General features: G+C 36.9%; 1 protein-coding gene across 6 annotated transcripts in view; it reads left to right on the plus strand.

Annotated features, from left to right (window-relative positions):
- Kcnt2 (potassium sodium-activated channel subfamily T member 2) overlaps positions 1 to 18,883 on the plus strand; it is a 381,807-nt gene that overhangs the window by 236,079 nt on the left and 126,845 nt on the right. For 5 of the 6 annotated variants that reach the window (XM_029477031.2, XM_029477035.2, XM_085841698.1 and 2 more), the window contains one exon: positions 9,111 to 9,219. The exons of the other annotated variant lie outside the window; for it this stretch is intronic. In XM_029477031.2, coding sequence (XP_029332891.1) covers positions 9,111 to 9,219 — 109 coding nt within the window. The remainder of the gene's footprint in view (positions 1 to 9,110; positions 9,220 to 18,883) is intronic. 6 annotated transcript variants of the gene reach the window in all.

Below are 18,883 nucleotides of genomic sequence, written 5' to 3' on the forward strand. Positions count from 1 at the left end.
GAGGCCAAGCAGCAAGCTGGCCTTTGCCAGCTGCTTTTGGCTTTTTTCTTGACCTATAAGCTCGCATTTCTCTCTCATAACGAGCTGCTCCCTCCTCCAAGTCTGTTTTCTCAGAAGGGCTAATTTTTTCATCTGATTTACAGCTACTAAGAACTGGCTCTTTAAACTCATCTCTTTTCTCCTCTTTCCTTCTAATCTCTCCCCAGGTATTTTTCCCTGACATTAACTTTTCTTTTTTCCTTTGTTTTTTCTCCTCTTTCCTTCTAATCTCTCCCCAGGTAATCTTCCCTGACATTAACTTTTCCTTGGGTTCAAGACCCGTGGAAAGGCCTGTATACTTATTTCGCGCGCCATGCTTTCTCTTTTTTCCTGCTCTCTCTCCCCGCTTTACTTCTGATAGACTGTCTTGAATTTTGTCCAGAATTCTCTACCCTGTCTTAACCACTTGTTGACATGTGAAAAGAAATAAAAGGGCTTTTAACACTAGAGAAAGTTCAAGACCAGATATACCTTGTAAAGCTGTAACGAACGCGCATCCGTTCCCCAGCTGAAGAGTTCTGAACCCACGCCGGATCCTTCTCAACAGTCTGTTTTGTGGGAACACTTCATTACCACAGTTCCCCACCTGAAGAGTTCTGAATCCACACCGGATCCTTCTCAACAGTCTGTTTTCCGGGAACACTTCATTAACCGCTCCTTCCCCGTGATGTAGTAGCTCGCGGGTTTCAGCACCATTTATTGCCCGCCGCTTTTGTTCCCCCTGGTAAGAACACACTCAGGGCAACCGGAATCTTCTGCGGCACAAGCTTTATTGCTTACCCCATCAGGAGCCAGTGGAGAAGAGAGCCAGAGAGAGAGAGAGATATGGCGGAGCCCCCTCCCTTTTATGGAGGACTGTCCTCCGCCTCGGACGTGTCACTCCCTGATTGGCTGCAGCCCATCAGCCAGAGTTGTCGTCACGGGAAAGGCAGAGCACATGGCGTGGAAAGCTACCCCAGCACATGCGCAGCTTGCTTGTTTACTACTTAGAACACGGGTGTCAGTGCCATCAGCGCCATCTTGTAATGGCAAATGTGAAGGCGGCTCCTTACACTTTGGGTAGTAACCAAAGGCAGCAATAGGATATAGGTTTGAAGAGCTTCTTAGACCATGCTGGCCAACAAGTCAAAAGGGGGCTTCTTATGTCTGATATTGAGGGTTTTGTTAGGTGGTCTTAGGCTCTTGGAAGGAACACGGTCAGCTCACTTGAGTAAAGTTCATAAATGGAATTATATATGCTCTGGGTATTTTTTAGGTAAATAGTTAATATTTATTGTGATCCTTTATGGCTTTTAAAGATACACTTATTGTTATTTTACTCACATACATCCTGTATTTGCCTCATTCTCTCCCGCCTCCCCACTAAAGAACCTCCCCGTTTCTATTTCCCATATCACATCACTTGTACGAGTGTCTGTTTATGTTTATGCATGGAGGCCAGAAATTTCCTGGGTGTACATCTCAGTAAGCAGTACTCCTTGGTATTAAAGCAGGTACCTTTCAGTGCCCTGACGTTTGCTAAAGGCAAGGTGCATTGGCCAGTAGTCAAACTAATACGCTTATCTGCTTTCCTGTGCTAGGCTAGAATGTGTGAATCACTACATTAGGATTTTTCTCTTCCTCTTGTCTTCTGGGAATTGAAACTAGTTTTTCACGCTTGTAAGAGAATCACTTAACCAAATGAGCTGTATTCTTGTACCAACTTCCATGAATTGTGGAGAAGCTACAGGAAACAACACAGGAAAACAACAGATTATCTGCAACCTCTATTTTCCCACCTCTTCCTAATCATTTCCATCTCTTTGACTAAGAAGTAGAGCCATAGTAAGAAGAACATAACACTCATAAACCTCCACAGCTTCTCCCCAGCCTGTATTCATCCCCATATGTTCTGTTTCTTCTTCTGTTGTTACAGATGAACATTTTTAGCTGCCATATGACAGGGAAGGTGCACAGGAATGGTACATTATGTTAGGAAGCTTGTCTAAGTTCTGACGGTTGGTGAGTGATATTCTGATGATTTAGAAACATACCCTACTTGTTTTAGTATTTAGGAGAGCCATCTCACAAAAGAAGAAATCTAAGTAATAAAAGAAGTGGTGACTGTCAAAGAGGGTGGGCTTGCCCTGTATGTTAGCCAGCAATCACAGTCATTACTGAGCTCTTGAAATAGGCTCAGTGTGATAGAAGAACTGAACTGTTATTTTTATTGAGTTCTAATTTATGAATAGCTATATGTGGTTCATCAGCAGGTTTGGGCAGCAGGATATTAGTTAAAAGATTTCAGAACACAGGTGATTTGCAAGATATCAAAACACGTTAGGAAGCCACTTCCTTAGCCCAGGAGAGTAAATGTCAGTGCTTAGGCTAGGAGATTAAAATCTGAATTCAATTTATTTATACCAGTTTGCCAATCTAGCAAGTGTGTGTGTGTGTGTGTGTTATTGTGTTTATGTAAGTAATATGCAGTTTCATTGTGATTCAAGTATGCAGGGGTGTGGAGGCTAGAGATCATCAACTATCCTGTCCTTATTCCTTGAGATAGGGTCCCTCACTGAACTTGATGGCCATTGTTTGGGCTAAAATGGCTAGTTCCTGAGCTCTGTTTGAACACAGACATCATAGGCACATATGGATAGCCTGGCTGTTTTGTTTGGTGTTCAGATTTTCCTCTCTTCTCTTCTCTTCTCTTCTCTTCTCTTCTCTTCTCTTCTCTTCTCTTCTCTTCTCTTCTCTTCTCTTCTCTTCTCTTCTCTTCTCTTCTCTTCTCTCTTTCTCTCTCTCTCTCTCTCTCTCTCTCTCTCTCTCTCTCTCTCTCTCTCTCTTCTTTGTACTTCTTTTTCCCCCATTTTTGATGTTATACTTGGACTTGGGCTCAGACTAACATGGTTGCATATCCAGCTCCTTTACCTACTGAGCCATGTCATGGAAAATTCTTTTTAAAAAGATGTTTTTGCATTTATAAAGTTTCCCTGCAAATATAAGTGAATAAATATCACATTTGTCTTTCTGTTACCTACTTGTCTTTCTGATTTACCTACTGAGCATATTGTCTTAGTTAGGGTTTCTATTGTTGTGGAAGAGGTATCAAAACCAAAAGAGCAAGTTGAATAGGAATAGGTCTATTCATCTTATACTTCCAGAGCATAGCTTATCATTGGAGGACATCAGGACAGGAACTCAAGTAGTGCTGGATACTGTGGACATGAACTGATACAGAGGATATGGAGGCTACTATTTACTGGCTTGCTTCCTCTGGCTTGCTCAGCCAGCCTTATTATAGATCCCAGGACTACCTGCACAGGAATGGCACCCACTGAAGTTCAATCTCATGAACATATTTCCTCAACTGAGGCTCCTTTCTCAGTGATAATTCTAGTTTGTGTCAAGTTGACACACAGAACTGGTACAGTGTTTAGTTTGCTTGTTTGTTTTCTAGTTCCAGAGGATTTCATAATTTCAGGTTTTTAAACGGTAAGAGTTCACTGAGTAAATGTACCACATTCATCTAACAAAAGACATCAAGATTGTTTCCAGTACCTAGCTGGTATTAATAGAGCAGCAATAAAAATAGGTGAACAAGTATCTGTGTGATAGTGTGAAGTGTCTTTAGGGTATATGCTGAAGATTAGTAGAGCTGGATATTGAGGTAGATCGATTCCCATTTTTCCAAAGAACCACCTCACTCATTTCCAAATAGGCTGTACAAGCTAGAAATTTTACCAGAAATGGATAAATGATCCTTTGCCTCCAAATCCTTGCACAATGAACACATCTTGTTTTATTGATCTTAGCCATTTTGATTGCTGTAAAATGAAATCTCAAAGTATTATTGATTTGTAATTCTCTCATGACTAAGGGTACTTAATATTTATTTAAATGTTTCCTACCCATTTTAATTCATCTTTTGAGAATTATCTATTTAGTTCTGCCTTCTATTTTTATGAAATATTGCTTTCTTGATATCTAAGGGATTTTTTATTCGACTCATTATATATTTGGATGTTAGCCCTATACTGTATGTGGAGATGGTAAAAATCTTTTTCCCATTCTGCAGGCTGCAATTTTGTCTGAATGATGGTGTCCTTCTCCAAACATAAAAAATTCACTTTCATGAAGTCCAACCTTAATTGTTGATCTTAGTGACTGCATTAATGGTATTCTGGGCAAAAACTCTTCTCTTGTACCAATTAGGTCAAGTTTATTCCCACTCTTTTTTTCCTATCATGTTCAGTATATTTGACTTTATGTTGAAGTCTGTGATTCATTTGGCATTGATGAGTATGAATCTGTTTGCATTTTTCTATTTGCAACATCCCATTTCTCCCGTTGTGGAGTCTGAGGTACTTTTTATCTGGTGTATACTTCTTCCTGTGTAGACATTAGCTGTTAAGTCAATAATAACTATGATAAAATCTGTTAAACTGCAGAAGTTAGGTATAGAGTAAACATGTCAGGGTGGAGCAGATATACCTTCTTAGGAAAGAGAAATAAAATATATATACACAAGTTATGGATTAGGTGATTATGAAACAGAATGATCAAGTGGAGAGTGTTGGGGAAGAGGGAAAGGGAGAAGGAATATGAGGAGAGACAGCCCAAATTAATGACAATTTGTTGAGTAGTGTGGAAACCTAATAAAGTACAAACTTCTTAAAATATATACATATAGGAAGGTGATTAAATGGAATAGCCAAATAATGGGGATATGAGGGATAAGGAGACTCAGTTGGACATCTCTTATCACCTAAGAAAGTCTTCAATACTGAGACTGGGTTACTTGTAATTGAGATAGCCAAGGAAGCATGGGAAATCCCACGCAACCCAGAATGTTCCCAAACTATATGTTACACTCTGCAAACGGATGGGAAGGCCCCATTGCTGAAGACAACACTTTCATAAATCAATGAACAAGGTCAAGTTAAGCTGGTGCCTACATAGAGATTTCCCCCCTGCATCTTAGTGTAATTGGTACAGGAAGGTACTATGAAAGCTACCTAAGCAGAAACAAACACCAAGTTAGCTATAAAAACTGATAACCAAGGGTTAGCTATAAAAACGGGTAACCAAGAGTATCAGACTGGATTGCCCAGAGGCCTAGAATAAAACTAAATACTACTGCTAGAAACATTTTACAGGAGCATAACATGACTCCTAATGACATTCTGCTAAACTCATAAATTAGTGCCTTACTTAGCTATTATCAGAGAAGCTTCCTCCTGCATCAAATGGGAACAAAGAGTATCCCAGAGCCAGATATTACTCATAGAGGTAGAGATCTTGGAACCTCAGCCCTAAATGAGATGTGTCCATCAAATCCTTCCCCTCCAGGCCTATGGACCTCTGAGGTAGAGAAAGAGAAAAGACCGTGAGAACCAGAGAGGATGGGGACACCAAGTAAACAAAGCCCTCTAAATGAACATGACTGATGACTTATGAACTCTCACAGGGTGATGTTACATACACAGACCATTTATAGATCTGCGCCATATGGGGGTCTTCGAACTGACTACAGAAGTGGACATATGCCTCTTCCCCAAGTCAAAAGCGATTCTTCAGTCTCTAACGGGCAAACACTTGGTGTTTTACATTGTATTGTTTCCTATTTCTAGTCTACAGGGACCAGGAGGTGTGAAATGTTGACATTCTAATGCCTGAAAAGAAACACCATATTCTGCTGCTTGACCCTTAAGGATCTCAGAGTCACAAAAATCTTATTAAACAGTGGGCACAAATGCTCAAAGAGAATGACTTAAGAAGTAGAACCAACCGTCTGACTGTCATACAGCATTTGGAAATAAAGTCAGAAAGTAGAATGCTAGTTGTCAGTGTTTAATTTTATGTTTATTTTTACAGAGCTAAGGGTCAGATCCTTGGCTTTGCCAATATTAGGGAAAAACTCTGCTATTTAACTTTCTTTAAACATATTATACATGAAGCCTCAGCCTAGTGGTGAATATTTCAGGATCTTGAGATATATTTAGACTTTAAAGATGAGATCTATGAATAATGTCAATTTTACTTTGAAGGTTGAGTTTTAACATTTTGTCATCCTTGCTAACCAATATTATTATCTAACTGGAGATTGTATCATTAGAATTTACATGTGTCTACTATCCACAGGGAAGAAAGGGATATTTTGCCCATGGATGTTCATTTTACTTTTAACAGAGAATTAATAATAAATATATGCTTTCCTCATCTATGAAACTGATTTTAGTTATATTTTGTATTATTGTTATTCATAGGTGGTTGTAGTGATAGTAATACTAGTAGTAAGAGTACTAGCATCTTTATTATATTACTGTGTGAAATCATCCATTTGTTTTTTGTTTCTTTTTTTTTTCTTTTTTTTAAGGATTTATTTATTTATTTATTTATTTATTTATTTATTTATTTATTTATTATATGTAAGTACACTGTAGCTGTCCTCAGACACTCCAGAAGAGGGAATCAGATCTCGTTATGGATGGTTGTGAGCCACCATGTGGTTGCTGGGATTTGAACTCCAGACCTTCGAAAGAGCAGTCGGGTGCTCTTACCCACTGAGCCATCTCACCAGCCCCCATCCATTTGTTAGAAGACATTTATGCAATATACCTGTAGATGAAGGTTAAGGGAAAACTTTGTGGTCTATCTTCTCTCCCTTTATTTTTACATGGGTTCTAGGATCAGTCTGAAGTTTTTAGGCTATCCTTGTTGAACAATGAGAACCTTATTCAGTTATCTGTCTTACTAGCTTTTTGTATCTTCTTCGTACAGTAAATATTTTTATCACTTTTAATGAAAAAGTATAGTCAATATACATAACGATGAAGCATGCATTGTTCCTATGTAAGCATTAAATAAAATAAGAAAATACAATATAAAAAAGGATACTTGCACAGATAGCCATGCCAGAAATAGATGTTGACATTATAAATAGTGATTGAAAATCTTGAAGTAATATCAATGAGTCACATGCTATAATAGAAAAAAAATACAGTTTAATTCACTTGCAGTTTTTTTTCTGTAGATAATTCAGCATATGATACTGAAGCTACAGAACGTGGTTTTTTATTGTGTATGTTCATGTGCTGGTACTGGTGGCAAATGAGCTTTAAGCCTGAAGTGCTGATGGTGCTGCACATGTTTATATGAGCAAGAGTCATGTGTGGATTCTGATATTTCAGTATAGTAAAAAATAGTAGAGCTTTTGAAAACAATAGCCTCTGTCATATCACCTCCCAGCCATTCTCTCCAAAGTTCTGATAATTACTGAGCAAAGAAAGCCACAATATGCCACTTTCAACTACTTAAAGGCCAACATGATGTTTTCAGTGTCACCAATGCAACACATTTTCAAGTTCTATTTAAAAAAATATGGTTTATCACTTTTACTGAAAATTAATAAGTACATGTGGTAGTGCATATGGTAATTGAGTTTCCAAATTTTCTATTACAGTTTGGATTTTAAAATTCCTGTCTTATGTTATGCTATGAAATGTATATATTTTTCTCAGATCATATGTTGCAAGTGTTAGTTTGAAATCAGGGTCCCCTATGCATTGCTAAGACAAGAGCTTAAAGCAACTGTGTTCTGCCTTTAACAGCTTTGTTGCTTTTCTCTCACAGATTAGACATGCACATTGAAAAATTATTTTGAGAAATATTGAGAGGGTGGTTTAAATACACTGTTCTTTTGCAAAAATTCTGTACAGATCTCAGCATTCTAATTGGAGATAGAATCTGCTATCTTTTTGCAAAACACTAAACACCATTGCTATGTACTTTTAAAGTCTTCTTCAACTTGTATTTCAACATACTGGTAATTTGAAAGGGGAAGAGAGGAAGGGAGAAAGGGGCTAAGGAAGAGGAAAGGAGTTTAAAAATGAGAAATAATTAGGAGGTATTTCATTTTAGATTAAATCATGAGTTGTAACCAGTATAACATTTCTCACATCAAATCTAACAAAGAGAAATAAAGTCAGTTTTACACAAAATTAAGAAAATGATCACTTCCTTCATTTAAACAACCACAATGACAGAAAGACACCCTACTAACATTCATAGCAGAAAAATTGCTCTATCTTTTCTGAAGTCAATCATTGTACTCTGCCTGTATTTCATAGTGTTTATCTTTTAAGGTTTTCAATCTCACTAACAACTTTAAGACTCCTTTCCTTCCTTTAGCTAACTTCACTAATTCCTGTGTAAAGATGTATATATTTAGTAGATGTGTACTGATCTCTCAATGTCTAATACCAATGTTGAACTCTGGGTATGGGGTTGTTGCCTTTAGATTAACAATAGTTTATTTTCCTTCCTAAACATATAATCCACATACAAAATGATATAACCATCATATTAGGCATCACTCCCATATGGAAACAATATACTTGTGCTAAGCACCTTTCTCCCCTGCAGATGTGGCTGGCACCTTTCTTCTGCCATCCTTTTTCATACTCTTTCTTTTATGTCACTGTGTTTTAGTTATGGTTCCTAGACGGACCCTATCCACTTTTGAGTTTAGGAACCTTAGTTTACTGGCAGTGTACTTTTTATTTTAATTCATTTTAATACTAATTTTTAAGACTGTTACTATGGTTATGATAGTATAAAACATGTTACTTCTGTTAATCAGATAGCCTACCGCATATTATAAAACCTTTGAAGAGTAATGCTATGAGGTTATGCCTTTTTTTTTAATCAGTACTATTGTATTTGTAGTACTCAATGTTAGCATCTACTAGGGACTTTACAACTCATCTGAAACATTTTCTGGAATGTATCTTAAAGCAGTCGCTGCTCTACTTGCATGGACAGTTTTAGCCTTTTACCAGAGTTGTGTTAAAAAAAAAGAATTAGAATTTAAACTTCATGACCCCCAGCCCATTTATGTACTCACTCTCCGGCACTTTGTCTTACCAAATTTATTTTTGGGGATAGCAGGGAACTTTTAAAAACGACCCTAAAATAAGTATGTTTTTACTGAGCCTTCTGCAGTTTCATTCATTGTTTTAATTTTCATATTTAAACATATTACCCTCAAAAGGTAAATTATTCTAATTTACCTATTTTATTTCAAACAGATCATGTTGTTTGTGAAGAAGAGTTTAAGTACGCCATGTTAGCTTTAAACTGTATATGCCCAGCAACATCTACACTCATTACACTACTGGTTCATACCTCTAGAGGGCAGTAAGTATATTTTTTTTCTTAAGATAACTGGTAGTTTTGTGATTTAGAGCTGTAGTAAGCAAAGATATACAACTAGATATGTGCCTACATTTGTTTTTGTTTACTTCATGAACATTAGAAAGATATGGACTTCTTAAGAGGCCCAAGACCTAAATAGTTTTGCTCTTGGTTGTTATTCTTATAATTCATTAATCTTGGATATAATAATTATGATCTACATTCTAATTTTCAACATCATTTCCATGATTAATACTTTTATAGTAATTAAAACTTTACCATAGGAATTCTATCAGTAGTAAGATCTTAAATAAAATTTATACGAAAGCTTTATGTATGCTATTGACCTGAAGGTTGTGTTTTTCTAGTGGTTAATATTTATATGTAATGAAGTAAACCCTATTATGTGCATTTTGCGGTATATGAGAGACGGCAATATCATTAGAAAATGTGATATTCTTTTGCATATTTTATCATTTAATATATACAAAATTTGTTTTGATTTGCATGAAGTAAGAAAATTTGGGGAGTGAACATACTGCTTTAATTTTAGAAAACAAATGTTGTATTGTGATGTATCTTGCTTCATATTACTTGGCATTGCAGGCAAAATATTGATTATTTAGTTAACTTTTACTGTGTGCTTTTAGTCAAGGTGTTCATTTGTTCATCTTTTTTTTTTTTCGTAAGTTAAATGGTTGTTATTTAAATGAACTACTAGAGGCCCCTTGGTCTTGCAAACTTTATATGCCCCAGTACAGGGGAACGCCAAGGCCAAGAAGTAGGAATTGGGTGGGTAGGGGAGCAGGGCGAGGGGTATAGGAAACTTTCGGGATAGCATTTGAAATGTAAATAAAGAAAACATTTAATAAAAATCTTTCACACCATTAATGGGAGGATTAGCCCTTGGTCTTGTGAAGGCTTGATGCCCAGTGTAGGGGAACACCAGGGCCAGGAAGTAGAAGCGATAGCACTCTCATAGAAGCAGGAGGAGGGGGGCAGGATAGGGGGTTTGTGGAGGGGAAACTGGCAAAGAGGATAGCATTTGAAATGTAAATAAATAAAATATTCAAAAAAAAAGCAAATCGATTTAGAATGAGTAATCTTTTTTCCCTAGACTTTATGGTAGATAGGAGTCACTAATATAAAAATAGTAAATGCCCAATGGTATTTTAAAGCAGACTTCACTATCTTTTCTCTAATTGCATTGTGGTTCTGCTTAGATGATAAAGATTCCCTCAGGGGCAATTTTCACAAATTCTTAATAGAAATATTTCCATTCTGCACAGTTCTGTGTGTTTAATCTCTGCAGTGGAAGGAGGGAGAGAGTGGAATTGTTTTCAAGTTGTATTCTAGTTTGATCCAATTAAAGTATAGGAAAATCTTTTGAACCTAGTAATGTTTAAAGTTTAACATTTTGATACAGTCATATTGTCTGTAATCAGCATTTCTTTAGTTGTAGCAAACTACACAGAATTATTAACAATTCCCTGCACCCTTTCAGCCCTGACCAGCCATCTAACTTAGTTCTGTTTCTTCTGGTTTGCCAGTGCTAGATTTTGGTTTGCCATGTGCCATGTGTTGCTGGACCAGGTTAGACAATTTTTGAGTGACATTTTCAAAGTCTAACTATACTATGACACACAATGAATGGTATTCTTATATTTAAGATGATGCCAGCACAGAAGTGTCCGTCTTTCATTTTTCTGTTTAACCTAGGATCAGCATACAGGTTGTTCCTAATACAATGAAAGACTCTGGTGTTGTCTCTATATTATGCCTTTATTAATTTGGAGTTTGTTAAATCTAAGAGTAGAATTACTAGATCATATGGCCACTCACTATGTAAATAATTTGTTGGATGCTGTTAAAATATTTATAAATAAATTATTATATTTTGAGTTTTCCTAGCTCTGTATCAGGGTTCCAATTTGATCACAGTTTCATCAGTACTTAATCTTCCCTTTTGCTTCCAACTATCATATTTGGGTGTGAAGATGCCTCATTGCATATTTGGATTGCATTTACTCATGGATAATTATATACAGCATAATATAGTATTCTTTTGGTGTGTAATGAAAATATAACTGCATATGTCCTTGAGGAAAGAATTTATGCCTAATGGACACATTACTATAAGAGAGAAATATTCAAGATAAATAGAATATGGAAAACATCTTAAAATTTTGCTTAGAAACACTTACTACATTAATTAAATTTGTCAGTATGATGTAGGTTGTATTGTATCATATTGTACTGTGGGTTGTCAGGCTTAGAAACAATTGCCTACACCCACTAAAGCATCTTTCTGTCCGCTGTAGCTGATACTTCCCTGAATATTATTACTTTATGTGTTTAAAACAAATGGAAGCACTGATATAAGAACACTAAATCTTAGTTTGTTAATGATTATGCACTTATTAAAATAAATACATAGTTACCAAAGGGACACATTTAAAAATCTGGAGGAAAGATATCTATAATCCTGGAAGAATGAAAAATACTATGTTAAAAGTTTGTTTTTAACCTCTTTTCTTGTCTTTTTACTTGATGTAATTTAGGATTGCCCCAAAAAAGAAAAGCTTCAAATTTAGCATAAGCAGTTCCACATACTATTCGCAGTGCTGTAAGTCACACTTTTTGTAGCTGTAGTGTACTTCTGAAATAAGGGTATTGGTATAATGATGTCATCCAAGTTATCTGCCCTATTTGAATTGTCTACTAACATTATCTTATTTTGTCCTATCAAAATATTCTGTTGTATTTTATATATTTATGTCTTTCTTCTCATAATCTTCTAATATGTGACACTTCATATGAGTATAATCAAATGATTTTTATGAAGATAGATAGATAGATCGATAGATAGATAGATAGATAGATAGATAGATAGATAGATAGATAGATAGATAGATAGATAGAGATATATATGTATGTTAGAATATATAATATGGAATTTTCACAGTGTTTCAAGAGAACCCAGAAACAAATGACATCCTGCTAGGAACGATTTTAGCCTTCTTCTTCAGTATTGTTCTGATACAAAGGGAATGGATATTGGGGCTTTTTTTTAAGTTATTTATTCATTTTGCATCTTGATCACTGCCCTCCTCCTGATTCCCCCTCACATAGACCCTCCCCCTGCTCTTCTCCCCTACTCCTGTGAGAAGGTGGGGCACTGCCTATAGGTATCACTCAACCATGGAGTTTGAAGTCTCTGCAAAGTTAGGCTCATCTTCTCCCACTGAGGCCAGACTAGCACGTGCTCCAATTGCTGGGGGCCTTGTTTCATCCGGTATATGCGCTATGGTTGGTGGCTCAGTCAGTGAGAGCTCCCAAGGGTCCAGATTAATTTATTCTGGTGGTCTTCCTGTGGAGTTGTTATCTGCTTTGGAGCCTTCTTTCTGTACCTCTTCCATTCCATAAGAGTCATCAAGGTCCATCCAATGTTTGGCTGTAAGTCTCAGCTTCTGTTTCAGTCAATTGCTGGGAAGAGCCTCTTGGAGGACAGTTATACTAGACTCCTATCTGCATGAATAAGAGAGTATCATTAATAGTGCCAGCGATTGGTGCTAGTTCATGGGATAGGTCTCAAGTTTAGCTGGTTATTGGCTGGCCATTCCCTCAGTGTTTGCTCCATCTTTGTCTCTGCATTTCTTGTAGACAGGATAGAATTTGGACTCAAAAATTTTGTCGGTGAGTTGGTGTCCTTATCCCTCCACTGAAGATCCTGCCTGGATACAGGAGGTAGCCTCTTCAGGTTCCATATCCCCATTTCTATGAGTCTTTCCATCCCAGTTTTATGGCACATCCTAGAAATGTCCCACACCACCCAAACCCCCACCAGCTTCATATTTGTGTTCATTCTCTTGGTTCTCTGGTTATCTCTTCTATCTCTCCCCACAGCTGACACTGAACACCTCCTCATTCCCTTTCCCATCCCCCCCACATCCACCACCCTCCCTTCCATGATTATTGTATCCCCTTCTAAGTGAGATCCAAGCATCCTTGCTTGGCCCTTCCTTCTTGTTTAGCTGCTTTGGATCTGCTGAGTGTATCATGGGTATCCTGCAGTTTATGCTTAATATGGAGATATTTTAATTAAGGAGTGTTGTAGGAAAAATAGAACAAAAGCCTAGTAACTCTGATGGCAGAAAACAAGGACTTGTGTTGTGTAAATACCAAGAAAATGGCACAAGGTCCAAATGAATAGCTTCCCCGATGGTGCTAAAAATTAAGCAACAAAATTATTTTAACCTGTGAAATAAAATAAATAACAGGAATCCACATGGAAACATATAAAAAACTTAATAGATAAAGGAAACTTAAAACTTCTTCTTCTTTTTTATTAGATATTTTCTTTATTTACATTTCAAATGTTATGTCCTTTCCTGGTCTCCCATCCAAAAACTTCCTATTCCATCCTCCCTCCCACCGCTCACCAACCAATCCACTCCTGCTTCCCTGTCCTGGCATTCTTCTCCGATTTGGCATCAAGCCTTCTCAGGACCAAGGGCCTCTCCTCCCATTGATGTCCATCAAAGTCATTCTCTGCTAAATATGTAGCTGAAGCCCTGAGTCCCTGCATGTATATTCTACTTGGTGGTTTAGTCACTGGGAGCTCTGGAATACTGGTTGGTTCATACTGTTGTTCCTCCTATGGGGCTGCGAGCCCCTTCAGCTCCTTCCGTCCTTTCTCTAGCTCCTCCATTGGGGATGACACCCTTTAAAATAGTCACAATCAATATAGAATATCTTGGTGTGACTCTAACCAAACAAGTGAAAGATCTGAATGACAATAACTTCAAGTCTCTGAAAAAGTAAAACTCTCTTTCTAAAAATCTCCAATACTAAATCTAGAAGGCATGAAACTACAATAAGAAAATATATAAATATTGCTCTTCTGCCAATCAGTGCTAATGAGAGTGGGTAAAAACTAGAGAAACAGAACAACTGTATTCTTGACATACATTTCCCAGATACTTATTAGCTACAATTTAAAACTTGTACCTTTACAAGAAAACCCTGACAAACATACCCTAAGCTAGGAAATGCTAGAAATACCCTCAAGGAAAATACCTAAAATATATCACAGACCTTCACAGAATGCATGAAGGACCCATTTTAGTTTCTTTAATTTTTCCGCAAGCATTTTCCTATTATGAATAAACAGAAAAAATATACATAGAAAGCATGAGCAGAATTCCATGTTTATAGATTTTAAAAATGTCACAGTAGTAGAAAAAAGAAAGAGTGGTTATATTTCATCACTTGGTGCAGGTTAATTTGGAAGGGTTTTAAAGGTTTACAATCTGTGTGGTCAGGGAGAGTTCACTCAGAAAAATCTTTAAGAAAGCATTCATTTGTAGAAAATATACACTAAGGCAAATGGTGGCAAAGATGCTTGCTATGCCCTAGTGCTTGGAGACTTTGTGCTACATGGGGCAGAGCCTGCCACTTTTCTCTACTTAGGAAGTAGGTTAATGACCTCAAATGAGAAATTAGCCATAAGCCAATCCCTGGGCATATTATCCAAGCACCCACACATTCACTATGTTCAAACACCCATGAGAAAAAAAAGGAAAATCCAGTGTTTTGGCTACAGGAAAAGGCCCAAGGAAACCCACCAGGGAGTGAAGAAAAGAAAGAGGGAAATGAGAAATGTAGAAGATGAGTGAGCAGCTTTATCTTTCCCTGAGCTTGTTGCAGAGAGCCCAGGGAATCAGCTGCCATGTGGGTGGAAGAGAAAGTTTCTCAAAAGTAATAGGGATTATAATTACCATCCTGGCTGCCAGAAAGGAAAGGAAGAAAAGGGTGGGAGATAATGCTCACAGGGACTATCTTTAGCTCCATAGGAAGGTTCACACTCAAAACTGTGACAGAAGACTACATTTCGAAATCTGGAAAATCTAGTTCACTGTTTAGAATAGTATGTCAGTGACTGCAAGGGGTACTGTGACTTAACTTTAAAGTCTCATTCTCTCTCTCTCTCTCTCTCTCTCTCTCTCTCTCTCTCTCACACACACACACACACACACACACACACACACACACACACATAACTTGAGTTTTGAATATGTTAGCTAATCTAAATCAGCATATACAAGTTGAACTTTATTTGCTAGTTATGTGCCTAAGCTGCAAGAGTGACTGCTTAGCATGCATGGACAACTGGGCTCTATCTACTGCACTTCACATTTCAAATGAACAGGGCTTTTATTGGTGCACATCTATAATCCCAGTATTTGTATGGTAGATGTAGGAAGATCAATTGTTTAAGGCCATCTGTGACTACATAATAAGTTTGAAACTAGCCTTGGCAACATTAGGTCTTTTTTTTTTTTTCAAAATAATGATGTGATAATAACTTTAAAAATGATCTGATTCTCTAATCCCACCCATACATTCTGATGTGATTTTCTGAGGGTTCCATCATGTATCTTTCTTCCTATGACTTTGCTTCACGTCACTTCCAGCATGCTGAACTTCAGCTGCAACAAGGTGAAGAAATATCCCTTTTCAATGACTATGCCTTATGATTAATTATCCACTGCTTCATTTTGACCCCCTGTCCAACTCAGATAGAGTGTAGTTTTCCAGGAATCAACAGGAGTTCAGTGGCTAACACTTACTCTTAGGACCCAGTTTTATACTTAGAACCCCACAAAACTTGTTAATGACCTAAATGGGCTCCACCTGCTTATTCAACTTTGACAGCCTGTTCTGTTGGGTGACATTTAGGCCATAAACATATACTCATTTACAGGTTCAGGAGAATTTATAGGTAATTTTGGTATCAAACTTTCTGTCTCTCTGTCTTGTCTCTCTCTTTCATTCCTCTTCTTGTGTGTTCAGTCTCTTTCTCTCTCTCTCTCTCTCTCTCTCTCTCTCTCTCTCTCTCTCTCTCTCTCTGTGTGTGTGTGTGTGTGTATGTATGTATGTATGTATGTATGTATGTATGTATGTATGTATGTTGTGACCATCACTGGCCACTAAAAATAATAACAAAACATGTTATTCAAGTAATACAACCAGCTGGAGACTGTAAATAGAGGAAATTCATTTTCTCAAAGTTCTTTAAGCCAGAAGGCCTATTCAGTGCTCCGTCTCCTTGATTGCCTTTTGCTAGCTCCTCAGATGGTGTCTCCTCAATGAGCCCACACCTCTGCTGTTTTTTGTGTGCCCACATTTCACCTTCTTCTAAGAACACATGTCAACTTGGATTAGGACTCCTTGCAACAGTCCCAGTTTAATGAAAACACCTCCTCAAAGGCTTGATTGCCAAATGCAGCCATGTCCCAAGCTACTAGGAATCAAGCCTGGACATGTGGATTGAAGAGTGTACTGTTTGTCTCCTAACATGGTCAGGGGGTGTGAGTGTGGTGGGTTCTTTGGGATTCCATCCACAAACTGTTCTTGTTTTCTGGGGTGTATCCAGTTCCAAACACTCCCACAGAAATGTGATCCTTTGATCACAAAAGTTAAGAAACAGAATAGTTTCTGTTTGTGCCTGGTGTTTTTTGTTTTTTGTTTTTTTGTTTTTTTTAATCCATTTCTTTCATAACATAAAGAAGTATTCAGTTGTGGTGGTACATACCTGCAATCCTGATGCTTGCAGGCATAGGCAGGGTGATCTGGAACAGGGAGCAACAATCCATATTATTGGAAATGCTAAATATATCCTGGGCTACAAAAGGCTCTGTCTCAAAACCAACAAATAAAAACAACTGTAATAGGAGCTTCAAGAGTGGAACTCTAAATGAAGAAAGGGGAAGTGATGTGTTCTTTAAACATGCTGAAATTTTCTTTTATATGGGCTAATGTATAATGAGAGTTTGCACAGAATGGCATTTTATTTTAGGTCTCTATCAGTCCACGTGTTTACTTGAGGTTTTCTTAAGTACACTAATAAAGAATTAACTGGAGGCCTCCTGTGGAACACATTTTGAGAAATCTGTGTAGAGTAGTGGCCTTGCAGTCCTCTGCTTGGGGAGCCTCTAATAGCTTAGCATTCATCGTTGAATGAGATTGAAACATTTCCATTTTATGTCTTTATGGCATTCTGCTCATGAGTCCTGGTTTATTTTTAACCTCCTTATCTCCCATGGCTCTCTTGTGTATAGCACTTTCTCCAAATAACATATACTAAATATACTTTGTAGTTTCCGCCTTCTGTATCTTTTTTAAATGTGGTTCCCTATGCCTTAAATTCACTTTCTCCCTTCCTGGAAGATTTTGTTATATCAAAGGTTCTTTCTCCTTATGGATATTTCTAAACTTTCTAATTTGATGTGATTTGTTCTCTTTAAACTTGCAATGAATTTTGTTATGTTTGACCAATATATATGTATTATGCCCTTTGTGCACAGGTCTTTATGTCCCTGCCTCCTTGATTATAAAATAATTCAAGTAGAGGTTTTTACTTAGACATTTTATATCTTTGGAGAGTTCTTTTTTATAGCATAAGGCATTAATTGAATGAGTGCCATAAAGAATATGCTTAATTCATCTTCTGAATCCTGGCATTTTGTGAACCTTACACATTTAATTTACTCCTTCCCCAGACTTTGTTGAAAATGACCAAGAAATAATTAAACACGTTTCATGATCAAAATGATAAGAGATGAGAGCTTTCCTTGGGTTTCTGAGAGGTGAAAGTAAGCAATGTCAAGGAAAGCAACTGCCATGGTATTTCAGATGAGGCCAAAATAGGAGGAGCCAAGGCCCAGGAGGCTCTGGTATTGTAGATTCCTAGAAAAGGAAAATAGTAACCGCATTCTGTAGAAAGACCAAAGAAAGAGTCATTCCTCTTCTTCATCAGTTTACTGCACACCCATAACTTTAAAATTATTTTTAATTAGAAGTGTATTGGTAGAAATAAGATGATAAGATTTTTCTTAGTATAGCTTTGATTTTTGGTGTGCAGATGTGTGTGTATGAGTATGTGTTTATTTGTGTGTGGGTGTGTGTGTTTGAGTTTGTGTGTATGTAATATGGGTAGCCTGTCTATCCATCTTCCTCATTATTTTGTTCATCATCATCACCATCATCATCTATTGCTCTTCCTCTGTGCATGGAGAGGGCACAGATCAATGGCAGGTGTCTTTCTCTAGTCCTCTACCTCTTTTTAAATTTTTACTTTATGTCTTTACATCCAATTTTGAAATGTTTTACATGACAAAAAATAATTTATTGTCATGGTCAAATTAAAACTACTCATCTGTTAAATAGTTATAAATGTTTTTACCTGAAAGTCCAAAAATTAAAACAATAACAAATCTAACTGATAATATAAATATTTTTATATTCATTGATTTCTACAAGGATTCATTAATCATTCCAATAGTTAATATGTATCAGACCACTCTGAATTTGTATCAGTTTTGTGCCATAAAAAGAGATTCTCTATCTGAACCATGAAAAGAGACTAAGGGAAAAGCATTATAATTTACTTAAATAAGTTTAGCAAATAGTGAGTTATGAACAGAATTCAGAAAATATTTTCCAAATTATTCTCTATATTTCCTACTATAGGGTAAATATTGATGGTAACCAGTCAGGATCCCATGCAAGGGAGTGGACAATGATTCTTGACTCTTCCAATTTTTCATAGATTTATATTCATGTGATCTGAACATTAATAACGTATTTGTTAATACTAAACCCA

The sequence above is a fragment of the Mus caroli genome, unplaced genomic scaffold (genome assembly GCF_978045245.1).
Source record: "Mus caroli unplaced genomic scaffold, Mus_caroli_1 scaffold_1, whole genome shotgun sequence".
NCBI classification, from domain to species: domain Eukaryota; kingdom Metazoa; phylum Chordata; class Mammalia; order Rodentia; family Muridae; genus Mus; species Mus caroli.